Source organism: Dasypus novemcinctus, chromosome 16 (genome assembly GCF_030445035.2).
Source record: "Dasypus novemcinctus isolate mDasNov1 chromosome 16, mDasNov1.1.hap2, whole genome shotgun sequence".
Taxonomy (NCBI): Eukaryota; Metazoa; Chordata; class Mammalia; order Cingulata; family Dasypodidae; genus Dasypus; species Dasypus novemcinctus.
This window is the reverse complement of record NC_080688.1, coordinates 32,282,889-32,305,059: the sequence shown is the minus strand read 5'-3', so window position 1 is coordinate 32,305,059 and position 22,171 is coordinate 32,282,889. Positions and strand designations below refer to the sequence as shown.

Genomic DNA, 22,171 nt, shown 5'->3' with positions numbered 1-22,171 from the left:
ATGTCTGCAGCTGTTGCTTGCAGTTATATTCTGGGAATGAGGTGGTGAAAAAACACAAAAGGCATTTGGTGCCTGACTCCAAATCAGTGAAACAAAACTCTCACTCAGGAACTCACCAGCAACCTTTTGCTGGTGGTAGAAGTTCCATAATGACGGCTCTGTTAATGTCATGCTGGACATCTGCTATTCTGAGGCTATTGAGGAGAAAATAAACTAGTTTAAGCTTTCTTCAGTCAATTGAATTTGGAACCCACTGCTTAAAGGATGCGTTTGACTTATTAATGAACAATAGATTAAGAGTTCACTCTACAGTCATCTAAATGTTGTTCTTGTACTTCAGGTCCATTAGCATGTCCATTTGGTACCTTTTATTTCCTCACAGTTGTAAAGGGAAGGGCCTAGTTTCTACAGGAATGTGTGTCCTGACATTTTTCCTGTGTTGCCTTTAACCTGGTACATACTGCCCTAGCATTTTTCTGTTTCTTCATGAAGTTTTTTGCCAAGGGTGCTTGTATACAGTGTGAGTGTCCTTCTGGACGCCTAAAACACTTTTGCATGAGGCGGTCACTTTTGCTGCACCCATGTTTACAGAGCAGAGTAGCTGAAAACAGGTTCTGAAGACACAGGATGAAAGGGGTAGAGATCTTTTCAAAGAGTACTTTTTTATATACTTTTTGAGTAATGTAGTGAAAGCAGAGTTTTCTATGTTTATGTTCTTTTCTCAAGAGAAAAATTATATATGGGTTCTTAGCTTATTTCAATGTGAAAGAGAGACAAATTAAAGTGAAAGTACTTGGACTAAAATGAACATAAACCTGAAATAACTGGCTAGTATTTTTTTTCTTATCCTTTCTTCTTTCCAGAGCTTTATTTAATGAACTGAAATATATAACTTTGAAAAATGAAGACTGAATGATAAAAGAATTACTACATAATGGTCTGAAGCTATTGGGGCAGTGAACACTGTAAACTTTGTTCTCATAATAAAGGGAAAGGCTGTCTTCCCTAGGCCAGTCACGGGATCTTTCAAAACTGGGAAGTGAGGGCTCCCTCTGGCAGACACATTTTATAGACATTCAATTAGGACAGCTGTTAGTTTAACTCCGGGTCAGCAAACTGTGACCTATGGGTCAGATCTGGCCCATGACTTGTTTTTGTATGCCTCGCAATCTCAGAATGGCTTTTATGTTTTTAAATAGTTGGAAAAAAAATAAAAGATTACTTTTTCGTGTGAAAATTACATATTATTCAAATTTCTGTGTGTATAATCAAGTGTTATTGCGCCACAACTCTGCTTATTTATTTATGCTTGTCTGTGGCTGCTTTCATGTCACTATGGCAGAGTTGAGTAGCTGTGACAGAGACTTTATGGCTCTACACCAGAAAATCTGTACGATCTGGCCCTTCACAGGAAAAGTTTGCCAGCCCCTGGTTTAACTTAACAGCTGCAACAATATCAGTCCTACTTTTGTTTAAGGATTGTGTCTACTGACTGTCCCAGCTTTCCCGGTGCTTGGGAAAATATTCTGCTTGACAATTATAGGAAGAATGTCCCAAGATTGTATGCTTGAAACAGTTGGTCCAGGAAGGGTAATTTGACCAAGAATTTTCCCATTTTTAGATAAAAGCCCGGCTGATTCCTGTTTAGAGGTGCTTGTGAAACAGTAATAAATGATTATTTTGTTTAAGGTCATGTTTCCCACTTATTCAGATAGTATTAACTGATGATTTTAGAAATCAGGAAAAGCACAGAAAGTTATGCTGGGTGTTACTTCGCTATTTTACACAGAAGTAAAGGCACACCTGGACGGGTTTCAGCCACAACAGGACCAGCGAGATCCGAGGGCTTCCCGACGCCCACCTGGTTGATGGCTCGGACGCGGAACACATAGCTGACACCCTCCTTGAGGCCTTGCACCTGTGAGAAGCAAACATAGACACAATGGGCATGTTATGTTAATTCAAATAGAAATGCTCTTCCCCTGTAGGAACGCATTAGTTGGAGAGCAGAAAGAGCCCAGGACTCGAGTTCTAGGCCTGATTCTACCAAAGACTCAGAGTGTGACTTCAGCTTTAGACTTTCTTCTCTCAGTACCATCTGTAAGTAGTCAAGGAGTTTCTAAGATCCCCCCAACTCTGATGTTCTCTCTTTTTTAGATCATTTAATGGCCAACAACATCAGAAACAAAAGACAATATAAATGTGTTTTAAATAAATCATCCACCTAATTTTTTGGTCAAAAGGACAAAATACAAAGTGTTTACAAGAACATATATGCTGCTTTTTTCCCTGATGCTTTTTTCTTAGGAGGTACCGGGGCTTGAACCCAGGATCTAGTACATGCAAAGTAGGCGCTGAACCACTGAGCTACACCTACACTCCTCCCCTGATGCTTTTGATACATTGCTTGAATGATTTCAGATAAAATTCTTGGCCAGTGAGAGGAATTAAGAGCATGAATCATTGACACTTTCCACGTGTTTAAAAGTATGTTGAAGCATTAGAACAAAAAGAAATAAAAATTGTCCCCGTAAATTTAATGTAATTATTTTTCACTAAATAGACAAGCAGTTAACATAATTGTGAATTTAAGTAATTTGTGAATAACCAGAATGTATTCTAAATTCTAAATTCCCTACCCTCACCCTGGCCCCTGGCCACCTATATTTTATTTTCTGACTCTAAGAATGTGCTTATTCTATTCATTTCAGTGAGATCATACAATATTGTCCTATTGTACCTGGCTTATTTTATTCAACATGATGTCTTAAAGGTTCATCCATGCTGTTGCCTGTATCAGAACTTTATTCTTTTTTATGGCTGTATAATACTCCTTATACCACATTTTGTTTAATCATTCATTGATTGATGGACACTTGGATTGTTTCCACCTTTTGATACTGGGGAAAATGTTGCTACAAACACTGGTGTACTCGTATCTGTTTGAGAACCTGTTTTCAATTATTTTGTGTATATATCTAGGAGTAGAATTGCTGGGTCATATTGTAATTCTATATTTAACCATTACAATTTTAATACTATTAATATTTTATCAAAATTATCTTCTAAAAATATGTGACTTTTTAAAACCATATTGTATTTTAAGGTGGGATTTATTGCATAGAGAGGGCATGCTTTCTCCTTTAATATTGTGATGGAGCTCAATAGTACTTGTACATCCAAAATGTGATTCAAATCAAACAATGTTAGAATATATTCATTCAATGAGGTGTTTGTGACCACATATTTAAAGGAATTAGGTATTAAACTGTTAGATTTTTATTTATTTAACTGTATTGTGTTTATGTCAATAGAATGCCACTGTCTATGTAATGATAGTTTTCACTGCAGCCAATTTGAAATGGATTTTAATATGTAAATAGACTTGAATTTAGGCACAGGCTAAATGCATAGAGTTTGGTGTCTTTAAAGTCTATGTTTTGAAATCATGCCAGGGACTGTAGATTTACAGAAAGGAAAAGACACATTCCTTGTTGTGATAAAAATAGACCAGCCAGGTGCCTGACACCTCTGCACCTGACTCAAGGGAACGTGGCTGTGAATCAGATTTTTGCAACAGGGAGAAGGAAGCGCATCTATGTTCTAGTGTCTAGTCACTGGGTGACGGGACACTAGAGCAATGACCACCGACTTCAGCAGCAATACAAAATGATGTCCACCTATGTTTCTTTCCTTGGAGTTTTTTTTTTACTTCCCTATGATTTCTGGAGGAACTAGTTTCCCTTGCCTTCTCCATCTATGTCCTCTACACCTGCCAATTAATTACTCTCTTCCCACCACTTTGTCAACACCAGGTTGTAATTATCTATGAAAAAGGAAAAAAAGGAAGCCTAAACCATGTTTAGTTAAATCTTCTGGTTGAAAGTATCACATCTTTAACTCCTTCTGGGAACCCCTAGACACTTGGTACTGAAATGACTGTGGATGTTTCTGGAAGAAACCAATTAGCCCATTATACTCTGGCTACAACAATGTTAAATTGCTCCATTAGCGGAGTTGCATCTCCTGGCCTCACCTAAGTTTATCAGACTCTGTGTTTAAAATTTTTCCAATGATATATATGTCTCTAATACAGCCTTGAATATTTTCTAAATATAAAACCTCTGGAAGAATGAATATATACCAAAATGGGTATGTTTAAACTCTGTTGTAGTTGTTTTTCCTGTGAACTGTCTGACCACGGCCTTTGCCCCTTTTTCTGGGCTGTTGGTCTCCCTTGCTTGGCTCCTCACCCCTGTTCTGCCTCACCAGAATCAGTTCCAACAGCAGGCTCTCGGGACCCTGTGCCATAAAGATTTGGAAATCTTCATCCTGGCCACAGATATACAACTCTGCCATTTAGGATGTTTCCAGCCTTTATTTTACACTGTCCTTTTGGGGATTCTTTGACTCTCATGGCCTCTTGATTTATCAGGACAGCCAAAGGGTATCCTATGCCCTGTTCTGCGGGGACTTTCTTTCCTCTTCCTTGTGAAATGTGACATTTCCTATTGTCTTAGGGCTTTGAAAAGGGGCTTGAGGTGACTGGCATATGCTAATTTGGCATGAGAGTCTTCTCTCCTAGAGGGTATATTTACAGTTTTTGTAGGGATTATAAATGACTTATCCCCAGAGAGTGACTGGCGGGTTGTATAGCCTTCAGTCCACAGTGGCATGTGGATGGAAGTGACTTTTTAGCCCAGGTATACTTGGAATATTTTGCAAGGCCTTCCCTACAGGCAGTGGCCTGTTCTGCTGGCAGGCAGGGCTGTGCACAGAACGCAGTGCAGAGCTTTCTCTCTGACTGTGGTGAAGTCACTCTAAATTCTAAGTAATAAGAAATGGAATGTTTCCCACAGTTTCAGAGACCCTACTGTGGATATGGGGGATCCAGACGCCACTGTTAACAATGGGAGAAAACATTCTTTTGCGATTTCCATTTGGTACAAATTAGAGATTGAGTGGCATTGCAGACCAGCATTTAGTAGGCAAAGCTGGGAATTGGGTCAGTTAGAAAATGCTAAAGGAATTTGCAGGGCAATGACATGAATAAAGGTGGGGTTAAGGTCAAGAGTTGAGCAAACCCAGTCTATTAATCTCTGAGTGCTCACATCAGCACAAACATGAGGGAGGAGGTAAGAGAAGGCACTAATCAACAGAACCAACAGTTAAAGGCTTACTTTAACTACACACTTGTGTAAAGTGTGTAAAAATACAACCCCCAAATCATAGAGCATCTTTAAATTTTAAAAATTAGCAGTAGGAACAAGAAAGTCATCCTTGTGGGATGGTAATTAGTAATGTCTTAAGAGTGTGAATAACAAAAACGTGAGGTGGATAAGTTGAGACAAGGAGGAAAGAAAGAGATAGCTGGTGGATGTTTTCAAACCTAGGCTAAGGAATTCATGTTATATATACCACAGTATGTATTTCCCTGACCCCAACTGCCATCAAATGGAGTCTTTTCATAGGCCAATATATGAAACAGACCAAAGCAGAGGTATTCAGTTTTGCCTTAACTTTAAAGGTAATGTTACTAGTAGAGCATTTTTCCTTTTTAAAAAAGCTTCTAAGCTTCTGAGTGGCCTCTTACTTTCAGGTACAAGTTTTTGATGGCCGCCTCATTGAGTCCACGCCATTGGTCATCTTTGGCTTTGGCCTCCTTCAAGTCCACAAAGTATCCAGTCACTGGAGTCCGCCCAGAGTGGACAGGAGGTTTCCACTGGAGAACCATCGAGGTCTTCCTGACTTCACTGTACTTGAGATTCTGCGGTGGTCCTGAGAGAGAGAAAGCAATGGATAGATATCATAGCACAGATAAGAAAAACTGAATATGTGTAATATTAGAGCCATATTTAAGGCTTTAAAGCTGAGTCTGATGCTAATGTTCTTCTTTTTTCCCAATCTTCTTTTTAATTAATTCCATACCCATGGGCATAGGTATTTTTGTGGCCTCTTTCATGTTAAATTTCAACAACTGCTCTACATCAATTTCTTAAGACTCTGGACAGCAGGTGGTTAAGGCCATGTCCTGGTACCTCTCGATGTCTGGATTATAACTTTTCTTCAGGCTTTTCTCATGCCTGCATTAGTTACCTTTTAGCAGAACATTTTAATTTAATTTTAGATTCCATTTTAGTTTATTTTTGGATGATAATCCAAAAATTCCTCAAATCTCAAATTATTATGAAGAAAACTCTATATGATGGTATATAAATAGATAGTAATATTTCTTTCAAAGGAAAAAAATGTATTTCAAAATAGTTCTCAATTGGAGGGAAATTTCCCTTGAGGCATATATCCCATATATGGGCGAAAACAAATGGCAGTTTATGGTTTAAAAAGAACTTTCACCAAAATAAATGTAACTAATTCTATGGACCCTGAGTCTGTGCTAAACACTGCCAGGTACTTTACATTCATTTCTCTCATTCATCCTTAACACAATTAACAAAAAAACTCAGAGAAATTGAGTAACTTGATTAACCTCTTATGGTAGAAAGCCAGAATTTGCACCTGAGTGTAAGCTCATGCATTCTTGGGCAAGTCCTAACAACTACCCATAGCTTTGCATGGCCTCCAGCTGCAAGGCAGGTGACATACTTATTTTTTTCCTTTCTTTTTTTTTTTTTTTTAAAACAACAACTGATTGCTAAGCAACCAACTAAAATCACCTGAAGTGACTCACACTGGTCTGAAAGCCAATCACAAACACAAACTCTATTATGGTATTCTTTGGCATTTTGCAATAGATAGTTCAATATTTATTTGGCCCATGAACCTGGCTTAACAGTTACAACTATGAGTCCTTCTTGTGTCCCCACAAAGCCTTATGTAGAATAACACCAACACCTTACACTTGTTTGGCATGTTCTGTTTTTGCAAAGGACTTTCATGACTTATCTTGTGACATCCTCAGAACCCAGTGAAGCACCCAAACAGGTGTCAATACCTCTACTTCACAGAGAAGGAATGACATTCTGCTGTGTCCTAGTACCCCTTGTCTGGGAATCAGAACTAGTTTCCAGTCCTAACTCTGCCCCTTCCTTTCTGCATGATCTTCAGTGTCTCATTGAACCTAGGTCTGTTTCTTTTTTTTTTTTAATTCATTTTTTAAAATATTACATTCAAAAAATATGTACATCTCTGAGCATCGCTGCACCTCATGGTCAATGGTCCACATCATGGCTTGCCCACCACCACTCAGGACATCAAGGATGGATCTGAGAAATGAGGAAACCAGAGGGTGGAGGCCTGTCCCATTCATTTCTCCTCTGAGATAAGAGCTCTCACCCGTCAACCTTTTTTGCCAACTAAGTGCTTTCTATCAAAACACTTTCCATGGGCCTACTCAGAACTTCTTGGTCTCTAGTCACTTGCATTTGTACCTTTATTCAGGAATTGCAAGAATTTGAAAATAGGTACACTTTTGTGTAAGTGGCAGAAAGTACTTAAGAAGTATCAACTGGCTTCAAGGAGGTTCAAGAAAAGCCTTGTTTGTCTCTTCCATATATGCTGCAGCTGAGGGAGCACTTGAACTTCTAGATTTCTCTTCTACTCTTTTTGTTTACACTTGATTCAGCAGTGACACCAATGGGTTGTTACAGCATGGAGGCAAAATAATGGTTCTTTAAGAGCACAGGGGTTTCAGATAGAGAAAGGAGGTAGGATTGGGAGTAGGGCTGGTGACTGCCCAGTGTACCTCACCGAGGCCTGGGGCTCTAATCTGATCTATGCTGGTGCTCCCAGGTGGGAGAACTGTCATCCCATGACACTCAAAGTATTTGTGTTTCTGAAGTCAGTACCACTGAAAGTAAAGTAAAATTGTCCACCAAATAAATCAGTTTTGCTAGTTTGAATCTTCATGGCTTAGTAAATTTGTATTAATTTTAAAAATGTGTTCCTTTTTGAACGCTTTAAGAGTTATAAGCATAGGTAAGTGTTTCTGCTGCCACCACCTCCAAAGAAGAGTATTTGCTAGCCAGATTCCAGAATCTTTCTTGTGATGCAGAACTGAGAAAATGTGTGAAAAGAGAGAAAGGACTAGAGAAGAAAGAGGAGAGAGGCCCAGGCTTAAGTCTAGGCAGTCACGTTAAACAATCTATATAATATAATAGTTAGGGGAGAGGAAGGAGGAGGGAGATAAAGAAAAGAATTCACATAGGCTGGGTCTGCTGGGAGAATGCATGAAAACGACAAAGTTTAGGAAAAGGCTTTTGAGAAATTGTGCCGTGGGACACGAACTGGGTGTCCCTTAGTGGTCTTGAAAAGCACAAGAGTGGAATTCCTTTTAAATTATCATTTGGCACTCAATTTGTGTGCATCTTTCAATCCTACAACATGCAGAGGTTGAGCTACAGGGTCTCTAGAATTTACTTGGAATATAAGCATAATGAATTTATATACCTATTATTTTAATATTCTTGTAAAAGTATTTTAGATAAACATTAGGATCCAAGAGAATTCCATTCCTTGAAAGTTGTCTATATAGTACTTAAATTTAGTTTCAAGTTGTAAGTTCTACTGGGAGCAACTCCAAGCCCCAGTGCTGAGAAGAGGCTTCTAGGGTTTACCTGGAACCGCAATGGTCCACTCTTCACACGTGAAGGATGCGCTAGCTGCCGAGGGGACTCCTAGCCCAGCGATGTTCATGGCTGCCACTTGGAACTGATACACCATGTTCTCCTTCAGGTTGCTAATCTGCAAATCACATTACATACATCACATACAGCAAATGTTTCAATATGGTAGGAGTTCAACTTTTTACTTACTTACTGACTGTGGAAAACATCCACGGGAGACTCCCAAGGAGTCACACCTTTTGTAATTCCTTCCCCTTGAGCATGGGTGAAACCTGTGACCTGCTTCTAACCAATAGGACTTGGTGAAGAGATTGGATTATCAGTCCTGTGACTGTGCTGTGTGCTGTGGCAGCAGAGAAGGGATATTGCAGACGTAATTAAGGTCCCTACTCCGTTGATTTTGAGTTAATCAAACAGAGATTATCCTAGGTGGACTTGACTTGGGCCCTTCCTGAAAACAAACACTTTCCTGCTGGCCTCTAAGAAGCAAATGACCTTTGGGACCTTCCCAGTGAGAATGACAACAAAGAACTGAATTCTACCAACAGTTTGAATGTCAGGGAAGAGGACGCCAAGCTCCAGAGGAGAACTCAGGCCCTCTGGCACTTCATTGCAGCCTGTGAGGCCCAGCAGAGGGCTCAGCTATGCTGTGCCCAGACTCCCAACCCATGGAAACTGGGAGATAATAAATGTGGGTTGTTTTAAGTCACTAAGTTACTGGTAAGTAATTATGCAGCAATAGAAAACTAATACATATACAGATGAAAACTGGGTCCTAAGCTATGAACCAAAATATTCAAATCCTTGCAATGCTCCTGCTCTTGACTGGGGGAACTAATATTTTTTATATCCCTCAGTAGGAAGTGGGTTGTTGTAAGGGTAAAGTACATGATAAACTAATGGATGTGAAAACATTTGCACAATAGAAATGAGGGAAATAGATTCATCTGAAAAAAATCGTGGAATATGAATAATCTCTTGCAGATTAAACATGCTTAATAAATGGTGGTGCTGTTGGAACCAGCTTAGTTAACAAAGCTTCCCTATTGATGATGTAAGCCAAAGCAAGATAAACATATCTTGTTTATCTTGATCCAGTCTACATCTGACTTGATTAGGAAATCATAAGTTGATTTATAAGAGTGTTTGTCTTGTCAATTATTTGTCTTTCATAAAGGTTGGGGGTTTTTCAGTCATTACTTCCTCAAATATCTTTCTGCCCCTTTTCCCTTCTCTCCTATTGGGATACTGATAACATGTATATATGTGCATTTTGCATATCATTCAGTTCTTTGAGGCCCTGTTCCATTTTTTCCATTCTTTTCTCTTTCTGTTCTCCTGTCTTTTCAAGATCAGATGTTCTGTCCTTGAGATAACTAATTGTCTTTGATAAATTCAAACCTGTTGTTACATGCCTCTAATGTGTGTGTGTGTATACATGAACATACATATTTAGGTACTGGGGTCAGGGATTGAACCTGGGACCATGTATGTGGGAAGCCTGAAGCGCAAACACTGAGCCACATCAGCTCCCCTGAGTTAGTTTTTTTTTATTTTCTTGGCTTGTTGTTTGTTTTCCTTTTTTTCAGGAGGCACTGGGAACCAAACCTGGGACTTCCCGTGTGGGAGGTGGGAGCTGAACTGCTTGAACCACATCTGCTCCCCACTAATATATTTTTTATCGCATCCATCGTGTCTTACATTCCCATAAGCTCTGTTACTTTTCTTTGCAGGCTTTCAAATTGTACTTTATGCTCATCCAGTGTCTTCTTAATATCCTTTATCTCTTTAGTCATATTTTCCTTCAACTCTTTGAAAAGATTTAGAAGATTTGTGCGATTATCATTGATTAGTTGTCTTAAATCCTACATCTCATCAGAATATTTGGTTTATACCTTTGACTGGGCCATCTCTTCCTGTTTCTTAGTACGGTTTCAAATCTTTTGTTGATTTCTAGGTATCTGAATATGTTGGTGAATTTACACTGTCAGTGAATTTCTTTCTCTTCTCTAGTGTTTGTTTTTTTTTTTTTTTCCCCCAAAGCTCTTCTTTGATTTTTGTTTCAGCTTAAAATTGCCCAGCTTCAGTTATCAAAATCAGGCCAGGGACTCACTAATGGGGCACAGATTTTCTTCCAGAGGTTAAGGATAAGAGAAACCTAAAAGCAGTTTTACTCATTGCAGTTTCCAAGCCATACAGCACAACTCATCAGTGAACATTTCCATAGCAGTGTCTCTTTCAACCCTCCACTTACCTGTGCTTCTGTTCTGGCCAGAGCCAAGACTCAAAAGTGGACTCTGCTGGCCAAATTCACTGAAGATAACCACTTTCCAACCTGTGCTACACCCTCCTTCTTCCCAGGAAGGAAGATGTCTGCTCCTGTCTCAGTTGGCTGCCATGAGTCACAGGTACAGGCTGTGTCCTTGAGGGTGGGGGGTGGGTACCATTCCCAGGTGCCATGGGGGTTTAGTAACCCACAGTTGTCATTTTGGGTTCTTCATTTCTCTGTCCCTGGCCCTCCTGAGGGTTGTGCATCACTGTCCTGGTCTGCTGACCCCAAAAGCAGGGCCCTCTGACAGCTTTGCCAATTATTTAGAGCAAAGGTAGACTATGTCTATGTGTTATAGTGACACTGTAATGAAAGCACTTTTTAAAAATTAAACACGCACACATATATATATATTTCCTTTAAAAAGGAAAATTTGGGAGCGGATATAGTTTGACCAGCTGGGCACCTGTATACCACATGGGAAGTCCTGGGTTCAGGTCCCAGTGCCTCCTAAAGAAGATGAGCAGATGCCACACCTGCCTCAATGAGTTAGAGCCACAAGCCAGCAAATGCTGTAACCCGTGGGGAGTGGATGTGGCTCAGGCTGTTGGGCACTTGCCTCCCATGTGGGAGGTCCTGGGTTTGGGTTCCGGTGCCTCCTAGAAAAGGTGAGCAGACAGATGAGAGAACCATCTGGGGGTGGGTGGGGATTTTTAAAAGAAAAAGAAATTTCTTTTAAATTAAGAGAAACCATGATGTAGATAACCTGGTCCTTAAAGTACTTTATCCAGGTACCAGGGTTGCTTTGGGACACTGATAGTGTGACCATGGTTCAGAAAGACACAAATATAGGAAAGAAAAGAATGATTAGTAGCCATAAAAGATAGAGTGAGAACTGTCAAACATATGTTTAATGAGGGCAGTGACAACATTTTAGGAGATAATGGCTAAGACTGTTCCAGGAAGATCTTCCAGAAAAATCCAGCTCACAGATTTTTAAATCCTTCCCCCACCCCAAATCTCAGGCAGGTAATATTTTTTAAACCCTATACACATAATAGTTAACTGTAGCACACCAAAGACAAAGTGAAAAATCTTAAACACTGCCCAGGAAAATAAAACACCAACAAACCAAATTACCTTCAAATGGGGAAACAGACTGAGAACTGATATGTCAACCACAACAATAAGCCCGAAGAAGGTGGAATCAGATTTTTAAAGGGCTGAAGGAAAATCACTACTATCTTAGTGTTCTTGGGCTGCCGTAGCAAAGTACCTCAAACTCGGGGGCTTAAAACAACAGGAATTTATTATCTCAAGGTCGTGGAGGCTAGCAGTCTGAAATTAAGGAGATGGCAGAGTTATGCTTCCTTCAAAGTCTGTGGGGCTGAATCTGTAGCATGACTCTTCTGCTTGCCAGCAATCTGTGGCCTTCTCTACCTCAGTAGTCACAGTGTGTTCTCCCTGTTATCTTTCTATGTCCAGATTTCCTTTTCTTATAATGACACCCATCTGAATGGATTAAGGGTCCATGCTACTCCATTATGACCTCATTTTAACTTGCCTAATGCCATCTGTAACGGCCTATTTCCAGCTAAGGTCACATTCTGAAGGACTGGAGATATGGACTTTGACCTATCTTTTGGGGAGGGCAAAATTCAATCCATAACAATGACTATCATAGAATGTTATACCCAGAAAAATGATTTTTGGAGAATGAGAAAAACTAAAAATATTTTCAGATTAAAAAAGAAGAGTGTTTGCTCTCAGAACATCCCTACTAAAGGAAATTCTGAAATGTTTACTTTAGGCAGAAGGAAAGTAATCTCAGATGGAAGGTCAAACATGAGAAATTAAGAGCAAATAAAGTGGTAACTGTATAGGTAAATACAATCAAATACTGGCTCTATAAAACAATAGCAATGCATTTTGGGTAAAAAAAAATAGAATTAGCACACACATAACACACAAAAGCAATAAATTATATATAACAACTATATACAAAATTAATACATAAAAATCAATAATATTTTTCTATACCAGCAACAAAATGATATTAAAATACACTGCTTACAACAAGACTGAAAATATGTATTATCCATAGATAAATAAATAATGTACAATGCCTCTGTAGAATTATAAAATTTCATCAATAGACTATAAAGAACATCAAAATAACTGGAGATAAATATCATATTCATGGATTAGAAGACTCAATGTTTTAAAGTTGTAAATCATTCTTCAATGTACTTACAGATTCAGTGTAATTCCAACCAGAATTCTAATGGGTTTTATTTTATTTTAATATTGTTTTATCTATTTATTTATTGGTGGATCTTGGTAACCAATTCTAAGTGCAAAGGGCTAGGTAAGAATAGCCATTTAAGAAGAATGAAGTAGGAGAACTTGATCTTCCAGTTACCGAATTTATTATAAAGCTATAATAAATAAACCAGTATGGCAATGGCCGACTAATGGACAAAGAGACCAACGGAACAGAGCAGAGGCACATCTATGTAAGTACAATTGATATATGAGAGGGATAGGCTAGCAAAATAGCAGGAAAAGGTCAAACTTTTCAATAGATGATGCTAGGACAGCTGGGTATCCATAGAGAGCAAAATGAACTTTAACCCTTACTTCCCATCATACACAAAATTTACAGGCAAATTAATGGCTTATATGTAAAGTGGCAAAACTTTAAAGCTTTTAGAATAAAATCTAGTACAATATCTTCATGACCTTGGAATAGAGAAGGCATTTCTTTAAATAGGCACAAAAATCTCTATTACAGAGAAAATAGTTGGTAACTCTGACTACAGAAAATTTGATAAATTTGATGACATTAAATCAATATAATCACCATAAAAAGAGGAAAGGACAAGCCATTGAGGAGGAGAAGATATATGCAGTTTATGCAGCAACAAAGGATTTATAGGATTTATAGTCAGTATAGAAAGAACTTCACAAATCAATTTTAAAAAGCCAATAGAGGGAAGGCTGTGGCTCTATCGATTGGGGTCCCGTCTACCATATGGGAGGCTGTGGGTTCACATCCCAGGGCCTCCTTGTGAAGGCAAGCTGGCCGGCGCCTGCGCAGAGCTAATGGCCCACGCCCATGGAGAGCTGGCATAGCATGATGATGCAACAAAAGGAGACAAGCAGACACAGAAGAACACACAGCAAATGGACACAGAGAGTAGACAGCAAGCAAGCTGCAAGAGAGGGGGAAATAATTTTTTTTTAAATCTTAAAAAAAAAAAGCCATTAGAAAAATGGGCAAAAATCTTGAACAGGTGTGTGTTAAAAGGAAAGCAAAATGGATTATAAACCTAGGAAAAGATGTCCAAATTTATTTGACATCCGGATTGTCAAAACTAGAAATGTGTAACTATACCAAGTGGCAGTGAAAATGTGGAGCTAATGGGGAAGTGGACTTGGCCCAGTGGATAGGGCGTCCGTCTACCACATGGGAGGTCCAAGGTTCAAACCCCAGGCCTCCTTGACCCATATGGAGCTGGCCCATGTGCAGTGCTGATGTGAGCAAGGAGTGCAGTGCCACGCAGGGGTATCCCCCGCGTAAGGAGCCCCATGCGCAAGGAGTGCGCCCCGTAAGGAGAGCCGCCCAGCGCAAAAGAAAGTGCAGCCTGCCCAGGAATGGTGCCGCACACACGGAGAGCTGACACAACAAGATGACGCAACAACAAAGAAACACAGATTCCCGTGCCTCTGACAACAACAGAAGCGGACAAAAAGAAGAACATGCAGCAAATGGACACAGAGAACAGATAACTGGGGAGGGAGTCGGGAAGGGGAGAGAAATAAATAAAATAATAAATCTTTGAAAAAAAATGTGGAGCTAATAGAGTTCTTCTACTCTTCAGAAAACAGTATAGATTTAGTAAATTTGAAGCTAGACAAATGCTATGACCTAGGAATTCTACTTTTAGGCAAAACCTAGAGAGCTAGAGTGCATGTGTGCCAGGAGAGATGTACAAAAATGTTCACAGCTACATTGCTTGTAGTTGCTAAAAATGCTCAACTATCAATTGGCAATTAAATGGAAAAGGAAATTATGATATGGTCATTTGTTGTGGAATGTATCATGTCCCCCACAACGCCATTTTCAAGTCCTAACCCGATGGTCCTGTGGGTGTGACCTCATTTGTTAATGGGATCTTCAAAGAGACGATCAAGATAAAGACCAGGCAGCTGATATGGCTCAGTGGTTGAGCACTGGCTTCCCACATGCGAGGTCCCAGGTTCAATCCCTGGCCCTGGTACCTAAAACAAACAAACAAAAAACCCACACAGACCAACTGAATCAAGGTGAGCCTTAATCCAAAAAGAGTAGTCCTTTTTTTTTTTTTAGATTTATTTTTATTTATTTCTCTCCCCTTCCCCACTGCCCCAGTTGTCTGTTTCCTATGTCCATTCACTGTGTGTTCTTCTGTGTCTGCTTCTATTCTTGTCAGTGGCACTGGGAATCTGTCTTATTTTGTTGCGTCATCTTACTGAGTCAGTTCTCCGTGTGAGAGGTGCCACTCCTGGGCAGGCTGAACTTTCTTTGGCGCTGGGCAGCTCTCCTTGTGGGATGCACTCCTTGCCTGTGGGGCACTCCTGCATGGGGGACACCCCTGAGTGGCACGGCACTCCTTACATGCATCAGCACTGCACATGGGTCAGCTCATCACATGGATCAGGAGGCCCTGGGTTTGAAACTTGGACCTCCCATGTGGTAGGTGGACGCTCTATCCACTGAGCCAAGTCTGCATCCCTGACTAGTCCTTTTAAGCAAAGGAAATTTGGACATGGTTGCAGGAGGAAGGAGGAGACAGTGCCATGTGATGGAGAATTGCTGTTGCTATTTAATCCAACTAGTCTGTGGTATTTTGTTATACCATCCCTGGCAAACTAAGATAGTCATCTAAATGAATACCATAAAGTAATGAAAAAGAATGATTTATAGCTATAGGTATCAACATGCAAAATTCTTGGGAATAATTTTGTTTTACGCACTCTCAGTATGTGTGCTATTTTATAAGTTTTAAATGTTAAATTAGAAACTTGTGGCATTGAGTTGGGGAAAGCACCATTCCCTAGCCTTGTCCTTCTCTTGCATACATGGCATGGGTTTGAATTTTGGGAGAGGGACACCTGGCTCAGCCGATAAGACTTGAAGGAGGGAAGCCATCAACAATGGTGACAGGGAAGCGGACTTGGCCCAGTGGTTAAGGCATCTGCCTACCACATGGGTAGTCCATGGTTCAAAACCTGGGCCTCCTTGACCTGTGTGGAGCTGACCCATGCGCAGTGCTGATGCGCACAAGGAGTGCCCTGCCACGCGGGGGTGTCCCCCATGTAGGGGAGCCCCACGCGCAAGGAGTGCACCCTGTAAGGAGAGCCGCCCAGTGCAAAAGAAAGTGCAGGCTGCCCAGGAATGGTGCTGCACACACGGAGAGATGACACAACAAGATGACTCAACAAAAAAAGAAACACAGACTCCCGGTGCCACTGATAAGGATAGAAGCAGTCACAGAAGAACACACAGCGAATGGACACAGAGAGTAGACAACTGGGGGGGGGGGGGGGTGTGGCTGTGAAGGGGAGAGGAATAAATGAAAAATAAATCTTAAAAAAAAAACCAATGGTGATAAGTGTGTTGAGGGGGCTGAGCAGTGGATGCCAGTGTGGAAGATGGAATCTCTGGAATGTATCCTGCTCTGGCCACCAGAGCCATGGTAACAGGGGACACTCACAGGTGGGGAGCTGAATCTAACCATCATGCCTATGTTCCTTTATCCTCTGTAATTTGGACATTTTGATGAAAGTTTAAAACTTGGAATCATTTGGATCTTGAGACTCCCGAAACAACAGATACTTTGGAAGTTTTGAAAGAGAAACTGATTTCACCATAAGTATACATTTCATAGTAATGGTCTAAGAAATTATGATATTTTATGCATGACATGTAAGATATAAATCCTGACTGGTATTTCCTTTGGTATGTCTTTCACAAAAGTATCATTGCAGACAACAGCACATGGAAGAGTGAAATGGGGCTGGGTGTGTGTATGTATGTGCATGCATAAAATCATATACGTGTCAAAGCAACCGAAAAAAAGTCATGACACCCTTACCTTGTATGCCTGATCGCTGACAGCCTTGATGTTGGCTTCTCTCCATTTTCCTGGTACGCCATCAATGACTTCACGATAGTTCACGTAATAGCCAGTGATTTCAGCCCCTCCTGTCTTATCTGGTTGCTTCCATCCAAGAACCATTGAGTCACGAAAACTTTCAAGACAAGTGATGTCATAGGGTGGAGATGGTGCCGCTGTTGCAATATGAATAGCTCATGAGTAAGCAGAAATGCATTTATGATTCTGCGTATGTTAAACTTATTTAATTGGTGTCATTCATAAGGTCAATCAATCTAACTAAAATGTGAGACTGATAAGTAACTTGGCACTTGATTCAATGTACAATAACAAAATTGATACTAGTAAAAAATATACACAGCAATTATTATTCCAAAGGTAAAGATAATCAGTCTCATAGGGAAGAATTAGTTTTGAAATATTAACAGCAAAATGGTACAGTATCCTAAAGAAATGATTGTCTCCCACAAGAATAAAAATTTTCCCCAAGGTATTTTTTATTGTTTCCTCATAGGGTTCTCTTTACATTAGCTCCCTGAGAAAAATGGATTATGTATATCAATTTCTGCATCAATTATTTAGAATTTCCATGTATTTCCAGGTAGTTAGCATTTCACCATTTAAGGCATCCTTAACCTTGCAAGACCTCACAACTATGCAAGTTCTATCTGCACACAGGAAAAATCTTCTGGAGTACAGCTAAATGCCACCTTTTTTAAAATCTTTTTTTTTTTTCAAATACCACATTTTAAATACCATTCTTAAAAACAGGCACTGTATGCCATGTGGTTTCTCTTAGAATATAATAAAACTTTGTAGAATTATTTATAATCTGCTCTTGGAATATTGTTCATATAGCACAAAATAGTAAACAGCACTCACCGTGTTTTTTAGTGCCTAGCTAGAAAAATAGTTGGAAGATATTTTTAAATTCTTCCTTCATTTAGAGTGGCTTTACTGATCAACTTTTCATTCAACTACTGAAATTAGTTTGCAGGGGAGGGCAGGTGGTGGGGAGAAATCTGTCTGAATGTGCAATAACATCAAATAATTTTCTGAATATTTATTTGGATTATAGGAGGTATAAGAACTATCTCATTTTTATTCAAATAGATTTTTGGAACAATGTAGCCTTTGTTTCTCTCTCTACCACCAATCTCCTTCATTCATAACATTAAAAATTTTTTTTTCTCTCCTCCTCCTTCTCTCCCTCTTTCAGAGAAATGATGGCTATGAACTCTTAAATTAATATCCTGTCTCATCTTGAGCTGAAGGCACAAATGTGCCAAAGAAAAATAAAGGAGGTTTCAGAAGCTGGAGATGAGGTAGAAATAAGAAATGGATGAGAGGCATTTTATAATTTGTCAGCATAGGAAGGTCATAATTTCATTTTTATTTGACAAGAAAAACGTTGTCCCCTAGAATATATGACACAAGTACCAAATATCCTGATCAGATAACTCTTAGCTTACTGATAAATAGTCTTAAATAAATCAGTTCTGGGAATGTGGATTGTGTATTAAAGGATGCAGCTGTATATGATTATAATTCTATTAAACTTTTCATGGCAACTCAAAGAGATCATGTTACTTATATTTATTTGAATTAAATGTGATGGATAAATTGAAACCTGAGGATAACTATAGAAGCTATTAACTACAATCCTGGTAAAATTTCACTTCTTTGTGAAGTAGTTTTCCTAAGCTCGTTCTAAAGGAAAACATATCAAAGGACATCAAATAAGCTATGATAATCAAGTCCTTTCTGCTCTAAACTCTAATTCTATAAGCAAAATGAGTCCAAAGATATCTGCCTTGATAAAACAAAAAGGACTCTATAACCAAATTACTTTAAAGGCTCTACTGTCATTAAATATAAATAATATGTAACCCTAAAACCTATAAAAAATTTCTCTGATGACTCATTAGATGAAAGTATTTCAAAAAGATATTGAAAATGTATGCAATCAAGAATTAACACGAATGAAAGTGAACACAGATGGCAGAGAGTGACCTCACAGTGAGAAGTGGGAACACTGATGGAGACAGATGGAACAGATTTACTTGTTCAACTCTCACCTAGATCTTTCTTCTGTGTCAGAGGGGCAGACTTACTTTCCCCCTTAAGTTCTGCTTTCTCTGGTGATGGGGTAAGCTCTTCCTGAACTGTTTCACTTACTTTACTCACTTCTGTTTTGCCCAGTTTGTGAGCGCTACTGGGTAATGAAGATTTGTTAGGTTGGCTACCAAGCAAAGCATCTTTCTTAAAGGCTGGCTGAGAGGCTTCATGCATGCCTCCTGGGGAGGCTGTTAGTCCACCTGGTGAGTCATTCACTTCAGGCCACACATCTGGAGACACTCCTCCCCCTACAATGGCCAGATAACACAAAAACACTTTGAGCCTGGACACAGTCTAAATTGCTCTTATTTCATCGAACAAGGAAAAAACATTAGGACCACGAAAGAAACAAAAACCACCTTGGCTTACGAGAAATCACTTAGATTTGCAAGTAATATGGAAAGCATACATTTCACATAATTTACACCAAGGAACATTTTAACTTCTCCATATTTGAGAAAAAGAAAAAATAAGAATAACAACAAACAAACAAAAAGCACCACAGATAGAAGAGGAACCATTTTGATTTGCAGAAACCAGAGTTTTCAGTACATACAAGAAAAAAAAAAAAACCCAGACACTTCTTGCAAGATTTAAGTCCTATTATTCAACAGAATGAAAAATGAAGGACCACAGAGTGCACAAGGAACATAATATTAATGATCTTGTTTTATTAAAGTTAGAATTATCTACGTTACATCAGTAGTAATGGTCTGTACTTCCCAACCTCAAAGAAACATGTTCATTATTGTCCATTTTGTAAGAGAAGTTAAAAAGTAGTATCAAATGTTAACTGAAGACAACTGGTATTAAGTGATCTTTCTCTTTAAATATGTGTTACAGTATCACAGATTTCATTTTTATTTCTCTGAACTACCTGGCCCCCTTGGCTCTTATCCAAGATTGGGAAGTACATCACATACATACATACATAATTACTTTGTTATTGGTTTTATTCTGTTGATTACTTTGTAAGCCGAGATGAAACCTATGATTAAGCACCCACGTGTGCCTTGCATTAATTTTATTGGATTTTGTAAAAAGCATGTTAATGTGCTGTTAGTGAAAACAAGCTAGGTTCTGCCCAGATGAATTGGCTTTATAGGGAAAGATGATGCATGTTATAGGTGATATACCACTTTATGAAATCGATGGCCCTTCCCATTCCCAGGATAAGCATGAAGTTAGAACAGTCTCACGCAAGGGTTTGTGGGAAATATCTGAGGACACTTGGACTTGTGAAGATGGAAATGCTACGGATGTACAGAAACTGGATTAGGTGATGAAGAATCGGTAAAATGACAGCTATGGAGGGTTAGATGTCACCTAGACTTAGAGAAAATGATATCTTAGGATGGAATCATTAAGCAACATTAGAAACTTTAAACAATTTTTGGAGAGGAGAGTATCTTCATTTATAACTGAAATTTGCCATTTTTTTCTCTTCAAAATGATGAATAAGAAACCTACCAATAGCAGCTTTTACTTGAATAGCTTCTGAATCCTCTGAATATTCACTAAGTCCAGCAGCATTAACTGCTCTGACTCGGAAAATATAACTCTCCCCAGTCGCCAATCCATGGCAAGTGAATCTAGAAGGAAAGAAAGGTTTTAAGGAATTTCCTAGGAGGACAATTAGGGAAAATGATTGCGAGTTTAACTAGACGATCTGGCTTTAAGAAAAGTATTCATTTTTTTAAAGATGTAGAGAACTCCAGCTAACACAAGTACTTTGGACAAGGCAGGACCTAAGGTACTTCTCTTAAATCATTCTGTCAAAAAATGAGGAGTCCTGGTTTTACCTCGAGTAAGTACCTTAACCTTTCTGAGCCTCTGTGTGCTTATCAGTAAAATGGGGATAATAATGCCCAATCTAAGAATTTTCTTGTCAAGGTTAGCCACAGAATATACATATGACAGGGTCTGACATTTAGGAAGCATTTAATAAATGATTGCTATTAAGAGTATTAATAATATCATTAAGGGCCATTTCAGGTATTTATTTATGTATATAAGACATGGAATATATGGTTATTCCATGCCGCAGAGAACTAGTCAGTCTCCCTGCATGCCAGGGAAGGCACAATTACTTGAGAAATTATACTGAATCTAAAAATAAGGTAAAAGATGAATTCCGGAATTATCATTTAGATTTAAGGATCTGATAATGAGGTGTCAGTCCCTGGGCAGTTTCATACATAAAATAACTTGTCTTCAATAGCTCTGATCGCTATAAATAGCTATTGCACAATACACAGTAATATTTTATTCCATCCTAAGAACTGCAAGCAGAGGAAATCAAATGTCTGCTAATGACTCTATTACTATTAGCACATTCAAATATTTAATAAAGGCAGATGTAATCTAAGCCAATTCTTCAGTCTGTTAGGTCAGCTCGGTTGAGTGAATATTTATTGAGCACTTTGGACTTCCAGGCACTGTGCCATGTGGAGTTCCAGGTACAAAAATGAGTAAAGAATGGCGCCTGCTAGATCCCCTCAAGGTGTGTTTGTGGAAAGGCAGATTCTGCCCACCCTCGTGAACGCTTCTAAATAGAGCCAGGAAAATGCTGAAGAGCTCGGGGAAAAACGGAAACGCAGAAACAGGCTGCAGCAGTTTGATATACTTATGAATTCCAAAAATAGATATTGGATTATGTTTGTAATCTAGTCTATTACTGGGCATGACTGAGCTATGACTAGGGCTTTGATTGGGCCACGTCATTAGGGCTTTGAGTCCCCACAGATAAAAGGCATGGCAAAGGACAGAGTCGGAGCTTTTGAAACAAGGGTTTTTAATGTTGAAAGTTCTGATGTTGGAGTTTGATACTAAAGTCTTAAACTGGAGCCCTGGGGAAAGAGACAGAGCCGTTCAACTAATAGTCTACAGCTGACCTTGTGGAAAAAACTGAGGAGCTGAGCCCAGAGGAACCCAGGAAGCCTGAACCCTCAGAGATGAAGGCAGCCATCTTGCTCCAACACGTGAAAATAGACTTTGGTGAGGGAAGTTACTGATGCTTTAATACACAGGCTAAGTGAATC

At 39.2% G+C, this 22,171-nt stretch overlaps 1 protein-coding gene across 1 annotated transcript in view; it reads right to left on the bottom strand.

Annotated features, from left to right (window-relative positions):
* Positions 1-22,171, bottom strand: part of MYOM1 (myomesin 1) — a 150,125-nt gene that overhangs the window by 38,092 nt on the left and 89,862 nt on the right. Inside the window, exons 17-21 of the mRNA XM_058277490.2 lie at positions 20,601-20,722; positions 16,992-17,188; positions 8,574-8,700; positions 5,594-5,778; positions 1,804-1,918 (exon numbers count right to left, since the gene is read on the bottom strand). Of these exons, the coding sequence (XP_058133473.1) occupies positions 1,804-1,918; positions 5,594-5,778; positions 8,574-8,700; positions 16,992-17,188; positions 20,601-20,722 (746 nt within the window). The remainder of the gene's footprint in view (positions 1-1,803; positions 1,919-5,593; positions 5,779-8,573; positions 8,701-16,991; positions 17,189-20,600; positions 20,723-22,171) is intronic.